The following is a 7,941-nucleotide window of genomic DNA, read 5'->3' as shown; positions in this document are numbered from 1 at the left end:
GCGTAACGTGACTCTGCACTTTTCCTGAGTGGAGGGAGGGAGAGGGGGACGGGGCTTGTGTGTGAGGACAGGAAGACAGACTTTGATTTTGAGTCAGCAAGGAAAACAGCGGAGACGACATGTGACCGAGGGAGAGGGAGAGGGGGGTGAAAACATGACTCGGAGTTTTCCACAGCAGCCTCAAACCTTGACTCAGCACTCCCTCCCTCCCTCCCTCCCTCCCTCCCTCCCTCTCTCTCTCTCTCTCTCTCTCCAATCTGTGCCAGCACTGTAAGAATCCTGGTTACTTCTCATACCCTTGGTCTCTCTCTCTTTCTTTCTTTCTCCGCTCTGTTTTTTTCCTGTGATTGTACTGTGATAATGTGTGTGTGTGTGTGTGTGTGTGTGTCGGGGGGGGGGGGGGGTCAGCGTGTGGGTGTACTCTCTCAGTTCCTCTCACTCCCACTTCCTGTTTTCTCTCTCCACCTCCCCACCCCCCCACTCTCTGTGATTGATATAAAGAGAAAGCGAGACACAACACAGACACAGAGAGCGAAAAGCACCAGAGAGACACAGACAGAGACAGAGCCGCCTTCAGACCCACAGAGATCTCCTGACTGAGACACCGAGGTAAGAGCCCTGTCTCCACTCTCCTAATCACTGCACTGCACTGTGGTGTGCTGGACTGGGTGTGCTGTGCTGTGCTGTGCTGCACTGCAGTGTACTGTGCCGTATCTGTGATGTATCTGTGTTGTGTTGTATTGTGCTGTGCTTTTATCAGGGCTGTTGTATTGTGCTGTGCTGTATCTGTGCTGTGCTGTGTTGTATTCTGCTGTGCAGTGCTGTGCAGTGCTGTACCTGTGCTGTGCTGTGCTGTGCTGTGCTGTGATGTGTTGTATTGTGCTCTGCTGTGCTATGCTGTATCAGGGCTGTGTTGTAATGTGCTGTGCCGTATCTGTGATATTGTACAGTTGACCGACACTCCCCTTTCTGCAGGTTACAGCCATGGACACCCAGAACCACAGAGAGAAACAGAGCCAGGACACCACAGACAGGTACTACTGACACTCTGACACTCTGACACTCTGACTAACTGTGTAATGACCCCTCCTCCCTCTCTCTCTCTCTGTCTCTCCTTCACTCAGTCGAACACGCTTCACTGGCATGACATCTTTCCTTGATCGTGCCAATGCATGTGTAAAACACAAATACATTAACAAAGAATAGGTCATAAATACTAATAACATTTCTTAAAAAACAAGCAATAAATAAGATTCAGTAAATCTGTGAATGAGTTCAAAATGAATCTCCCTCCCTCTCTGTACCAGTGTGGACCTGTCGGAGCTGATCAAGGGAGCGACCCGCCAGGCTCACGAGCGCGCAGAGAACACAGCGCTGATGCTGCGCTTCCAGAAGGGCCAGATCACCCTGCCCGAGCACAAGGTACCAGCCGACCGAAAACTGATCAGCCCATCCGTCCATCGATATACCACCGATCTGTCTGTCTCACTCTCTGTGCCTCTGTGTCTCACTCTCTGTGTCTCTGTCTCACTCTCTCTGTCTCTGTGCCTCTGTGTCTCACTCTCTGTGTCTCTGTGCCTCTGTGTCTCACTCTGTGTCTGTCTCTGTGTCTCTGTCTCACTCTCTGTGCCTCTGTGTCTCTGTGCCTCTGTGTCCGTCTCTCTGTCTGTCTCTCTCTCCGTTCAGTGATAGCCTCAGTCCACAGTAATGTCCAGTACGTGTTGAGTGAATCCCCCTCTCCCTCTCTCTCTGCCTCTAGTTGCTGCTGTGCTGTCTGTACACTGTGTACACAGCCCTGGAGGAGGAGCTAGATCGGAACGCGTCCCACCCCTCTGTGGCTCCAGTCCACTTCCCAGCCGAGCTGAGCCGGGTCGCCGCCCTGGAGGCTGACCTGCAGTACCACCTGGGCCTGGGCTGGAGAGAGCGGGTCGCCAAGCCCCCCGCCGCCGCGCTGAGATACGCACAGAGACTCCGAGAGGTACAGACACACTGGACACACTGGACACGCACTGGACACGCACTGGACACACACTGGACACGCACTGGACATGCACTTTACATGCACTGGACACACACTGTATGTGTACTAACCTCTCTCTCTGTCTCTCAGGTGGGGAAGGACCACCCCGAGCTGCTGGTGGCCCACTCCTACACCCGTTATCTTGGTGACCTGTCGGGGGGGCAGGTGCTGGGCAAGATGGCCCAGAAGGCCCTGGGGCTGCCGGGCGGTGAGGGGGCGGGGCTGGATTTCTTCTCGTTTCCGGGGGTTACCAACGCCACACGCTTCAAGCAGCTGTACAGATCACGCATGAACAGCCTGGAGCTAAGCCCCGCCCACAAGCAGGCTGTCACTCAGGAGGCCAACACTGCCTTCACACTGAACATAGAGGTGAGAGAGTGCGGTAAATTAACACTGTGTGTGTGTGTGTGTGTGTGTGTGTGTGTGTGTGTGTTATATTAACACTGACTCTGTGTGTGTGTGTGTGTGTGTGTGTGTGTGTGGTATATTAACACTGACTGTGTGTGTGTGTGTGTGTGTGTGTGTGTGTGTGTGTGTTAGTGTGTGTGTGTGGTATATTAACACTGTGTGTGTGTGTGTGTGTGTGTGTGTGTGTGTGTGTGTGTGGTATATTAACACTGACTGTGTGGTATATTAAAACTATCTGTGTCCTGCAGCTGTTTGAGGAGCTGGAGAAGATGGTGAGATCAGCGCAGGGCCAGGACACCACAGACAGGTACTACTGACACACTGACACACTGACACTGACACTGACACACTAACACTCTGATAGGCTGGCACTGTTGCACTCTGACACTCTGACACACTGGCACTGATACTCTGAAACCCTAGTAGTATGGCATTTAGCTCTCTAACACTCTGACACACTAACACTCTAATAGGTTGACACTGTTGCACTCTGACACTCTGACACACTGACAATCTGACACTCTGTTTAAAATGAATCTCCCTCTCTCTCTGTACCAGTGTGGACCTGTCGGAGCTGATCAAGGGAGCGACCCGCCAGGCTCACGAGCGCGCAGAGAACACAGCGCTGATGCTGCGCTTCCAGAAGGGCCAGATCACCCTGCCCGAGCACAAGGTACCAGCCGACCGAAAACTGATCAGCCCATCCGTCCATCGATATACCACCGATCTGTCTGTCTCACTCTCTGTGCCTCTGTGTCTCACTCTCTGTGTCTCTGTCTCACTCTCTCTGTCTCTGTGCCTCTGTGTCTCACTCTCTGTGTCTCTGTGCCTCTGTGTCTCACTCTGTGTCTGTCTCTCTCTCCGTTCAGTGATAGCCTCAGTCCACAGTAATGTCCAGTACGTGTTGAGTGAATCCCCCTCTCCCTCTCTCTCTGCCTCTAGTTGCTGCTGTGCTGTCTGTACACTGTGTACACAGCCCTGGAGGAGGAGCTAGATCGGAACGCGTCCCACCCCTCTGTGGCTCCAGTCCACTTCCCAGCCGAGCTGAGCCGGGTCGCCGCCCTGGAGGCTGACCTGCAGTACCACCTGGGCCCGGGCTGGAGAGAGCGGGTCGCCAAGCCCCCCGCCGCCGCGCTGAGATACGCACAGAGACTACGAGAGGTACAGACACACTGGACACACTGGACACACTGGACACGCACTGGACACACACTGGACACCCACTGGACATGCACTTTACATGCACTGGACACACACTGTATGTGTACTAACCTCTCTCTCTGTCTCTCAGGTGGGGAAGGACCACCCCGAGCTGCTGGTGGCCCACTCCTACACCCGTTATCTTGGTGACCTGTCGGGGGGGCAGGTGCTGGGCAAGATGGCCCAGAAGGCCCTGGGGCTGCCGGGCGGTGAGGGGGCGGGGCTGGATTTCTTCTCGTTTCCGGGGGTTACCAACGCCACACGCTTCAAGCAGCTGTACAGATCACGCATGAACAGCCTGGAGCTAAGCCCCGCCCACAAGCAGGCTGTCACTCAGGAGGCCAACACTGCCTTCACACTGAACATAGAGGTGAGAGAGTGCGGTAAATTAACACTGTGTGTGTGTGTGTGTTATATTAACACTGACTCTGTGTGTGTGTGTGTGTGTGTGTGTGTGTGTGTGTGTGTGTTATTGTGTGTGTGTGGTATATTAACACTGACTGTGTGTGTGTGTGTGTGTGTGTGTGTGTGTGTGTGTGTTAGTGTGTGTGTGTGGTATATTAACACTGTGTGTGTGTGTGTGTGTGTGTGTGTGTGTGTGTGTGTGGTATATTAACACTGACTGTGTGGTATATTAAAACTATCTGTGTCCTGCAGCTGTTTGAGGAGCTGGAGAAGATGGTGAGATCAGCGCAGGGCCAGGACACCACAGACAGGTACTACTGACACACTGACACACTGACACTGACACACTAACACTCTGATAGGCTGGCACTGTTGCACTCTGACACTCTGACACACTGACAATCTGACACTCTGTTTAAAATGAATCTCCTTCTCTCTCTGTACCAGTGTGGACCTGTCGGAGCTGATCAAGGGAGCGACCCGCCAGGCTCACGAGCGCGCAGAGAACACAGCGCTGATGCTGCGCTTCCAGAAGGGCCAGATCACCCTGCCCGAGCACAAGGTACCAGCCGACCGAAAACTGATCAGCCCATCCGTACATCGATCCACCACCGATATGTCTGTCTCACTCTCTGTGCCTCTGTGTCTCACTCTCTGTGTCTCTGTCTCTGTGCCTCTGTGTCTCTGTGCCTCTGTGTCCGTCTCTCTGTCTGTCTCTCTCTCACCGTTCAGTGATAGCCTCAGTCCACAGTAATGTCCAGTACGTGTTGAGTGAATCCCCCTCTCCCTCTCTCTCTGCCTCTAGTTGCTGCTGTGCTGTCTGTACACTGTGTACACAGCCCTGGAGGAGGAGCTAGATCGGAACGCGTCCCACCCCTCTGTGGCTCCAGTCCACTTCCCAGCCGAGCTGAGCCGGGTCGCCGCCCTGGAGGCTGACCTGCAGTACCACCTGGGCCCGGGCTGGAGAGAGCGGGTCGCCAAGCCCCCCGCCGCCGCGCTGAGATACGCACAGAGACTCCGAGAGGTACAGACACACTGGACACACACTGGACATGCACTGGACATGCACTTTACATGCACTGGACACACACTGTATGTGTACTAACCTCTCTCTCTGTCTCTCAGGTGGGGAAGGACCACCCCGAGCTGCTGGTGGCCCACTCCTACACCCGTTATCTTGGTGACCTGTCGGGGGGGCAGGTGCTGGGCAAGATGGCCCAGAAGGCCCTGGGGCTGCCGGGCGGTGAGGGGGCGGGGCTGGATTTCTTCTCGTTTCCGGGGGTTACCAACGCCACACGCTTCAAGCAGCTGTACAGATCACGCATGAACAGCCTGGAGCTAAGCCCCTCCCACAAGCAGGCTGTCACTCAGGAGGCCAACACTGCCTTCACACTGAACATAGAGGTGAGAGAGTGCGGTAAATTAACACTGTGTGTGTGTGTGTGTGTGTGTGTGTGTGTGTGTGTGTGTTATATTAACACTGACTCTGTGTGTGTGTGTGTGTTAGTGTGTGTGTGTGGTATATTAACACTGTCTGTGTGTGTGTGTGTGTTATATTAACACTGACTGTGTGTGTGTGTTATATTAACACTGACTCTGTGTGTGTGTGTGTGTGTGTGTTATATTAACACTGACTCTGTGTGTGTGTGGTATATTAACACTGTCTGTGTGTGTGTGTGTGTGGTATATTAACACTGTCTGTGTTAGTGTGTGTGTGGTATATTAACACTGACTGTTGTGTGTGTATGTGTGTGTGTGTGTGGTATATTAACACTGTGTGTGTGGTATATTAACACTGTCTGTGTGTGTGTGTGTGTGTGGTATATTAACACTGTCTGTGAGTGTGTGTGTGTGGTATATTAACACTGTCTGTGTGTGTGTGTGTTATATTAACACTGACTGTGTGTGTGTGTTATATTAACACTGACTCTGTGTGTGTGTGTATGTGTGTGTGTGTGGTATATTAACACTGTCTGTGTGTGTGTGTGTGTGGTATATTAACACTGTCTCTGTGTGTGTGTGGTATATTAACACTGTCTGTGTGTGTGTGTGTGTGTGTGGTATATTAACACTGTCTGTGTTAGTGTGTGTGTGGTATATTAACACTGACTCTGTTGTGTGTGAATGTGTGTGTGTGTGGTATATTAACACTGTGTGTGTGGTATATTAACACTGTCTGTGTGTGTGTGTGTGTGGTATATTAACACTGTCTGTGAGTGTGTGTGTGTGGTATATTAACACTGTCTGTGTGTGTGTGGTATATTAACACTGTCTGTGTGTGTGTGTGTGTGTGTGTGTGTGTGTTTGTGTGGTATATTAACACTGTCTGTGAGTGTGTGTGTGTGTGTGTGTGGTATATTAACACTGTCTGTGTGTGTGTGTGTGTGGTATATTAACACTGTCTGTGTGTGTGTGTGTGGTATATTAACACTGTGTGTGTGTGTGTGTGTGTGTGTGTGTGTGTGTGTGTGGTATATTAACACTGTCTGTGTGTGTGTGTGTGTGTGTGTGTGTGTGTGTGTGTGTGGTATATTAACACTGTGTGTGTGTGTGTGTGTGTGTGGTATATTAAGACTGTGTGTGTGTGTGTGTGTGTGGTATATTAACACTGTCTGTGAGTGTGTGTGTATGTGTGGTATATTAACACTGTCTGTGTGTGTGTGTGTGTGGTATATTAACACTGTCTCTGTGTGTGTGTGTGTGTGTGTGTGTGTGTGTGTGTGGTATATTAACACTGTCTGTGTGTGTGTGTGTATGTGTGTGTGTGTGTGTGTGTGGTATATTAACACTGTCTGTGTGTGTGTGTGTGGTATATTAACACTGTCTCTGTGTGTGTGTGTGTGTGTGTGTGTGTGTGGTATATTAACACTGTGTGTGTGTGTGTGTGTGTGTGTGTGTGTGGTATATTAACACTGTCTGTATTCTGCAGTTGTTTGAGGATCTGGAGAAGATGGTGGGATCAGCAGAGGCACAGAAAGAGGTGAAGAGTGAGAGAGGGAGTGAAAGAGAGCAGCACATCCGCTACAGAGCCAGCAGCAACACACACGGTGAGAGACACACACACGCACACACTGTACACACGCACTCTAGCACAGTCACAGAAACTCACCCAGACGCACATACACATGTGGACAAACACTGAAACACACAAAATACACACCTGTCACTCTTAACATACTAACCAATCCATTGGTTTTCCCTCTTCCTAAGGCAACCAATCAGGAGTGAAGAAGCTGCAGACCCCGCCCCCCTCAGGTTTGCTCGGCACCTTCCCCGCACTGCGATTGGTCCTGGGGCTGGGCGTGGCTGCGGCAGCATTCGCCGTGGGGCTGTACATGCTGTAAAGAGGCAGTGCTCGAGGTGGCGGCGAGGGGAGTGACCACAACAGCAGTGACAGCACCATGTCTCCCTCCGAGCCAGCGTCGCACACACTTCATTCCCTGCGTGCTGCTGTGGGTTGTGCCTTTTAGTTTGTATTATTTTACACATGTCAGCTTTGTGTGTCTTGTTTGGTCTGTGATCAATAGACTATGTCAATGATTGCAATAATTGTAAAAGCTGCTGCTACACACTGGGCGACTGGGCCCTGACAGCAACACACTGCGATTGGGGTTCTAGTCTTTCCAATTCCTGTTCCTTAACGAGCTCATTTGATTCAATAATTTGGGCTTAATTAGTCTCAGTTAACCTTGTGTAACCCAGGAGACACACACACAGGTTTGTCATATCTAATTAACGAGTTATCAAAGGGCCTAATTGACAAACAGACCTGCTGCCAGCTCAGTTGGGTGGTTCTTCGTGTATTTTTGTAACATTTAACATTTTCCAACAAATACTGTATAATATTGTTAACAAGAAGAATTATCTATTTTGTATTATTTTCATAAGAAATAAAGCCGATTTGGTGA

The 7,941-nt window shown here is 51.1% G+C and overlaps 1 protein-coding gene across 1 annotated transcript; it reads left to right on the top strand.

Annotated features, from left to right (window-relative positions):
* Positions 1-482: 482 nt before the first annotated feature.
* hmox1a (heme oxygenase 1a) lies at positions 483-7,941 on the top strand. The gene is made up of 15 exons (XM_066707391.1): positions 483-609; positions 976-1,034; positions 1,308-1,422; positions 1,760-1,978; positions 2,111-2,389; positions 2,677-2,735; positions 2,987-3,101; positions 3,371-3,589; positions 3,720-3,998; positions 4,286-4,344; positions 4,481-4,595; positions 4,839-5,057; positions 5,159-5,437; positions 6,963-7,080; positions 7,244-7,941. Exons 2-15 carry the CDS (start codon positions 985-987, stop codon positions 7,375-7,377), a joined length of 2,259 nt encoding a protein of 752 aa, XP_066563488.1. The 5' UTR covers positions 483-609; positions 976-984; the 3' UTR covers positions 7,378-7,941.

This window comes from Amia ocellicauda, chromosome 6 (genome assembly GCF_036373705.1).
Source record: "Amia ocellicauda isolate fAmiCal2 chromosome 6, fAmiCal2.hap1, whole genome shotgun sequence".
NCBI classification, from domain to species: Eukaryota; Metazoa; Chordata; class Actinopteri; order Amiiformes; family Amiidae; genus Amia; species Amia ocellicauda.
The sequence above is the reverse complement of the archived record's forward strand: the minus strand, read 5'-3'. Positions and strand labels throughout refer to the sequence as shown.

Bases quoted from the DNA above. Each gene is read 5' to 3' on its own strand.
- hmox1a (XM_066707391.1), top strand. From the start codon at position 985: ATGGACACCCAGAACCACAGAGAGAAACAGAGCCAGGACACCACAGAC. The intron at 1,035-1,307 runs GTACTACTGACA...TCTCTGTACCAG, and splicing joins AGCCAGGACACCACAGACAG to TGTGGACCTGTCGGAGCTGA. The intron at 3,102-3,370 runs GTACCAGCCGAC...CTCTGCCTCTAG, and splicing joins TCACCCTGCCCGAGCACAAG to TTGCTGCTGTGCTGTCTGTA.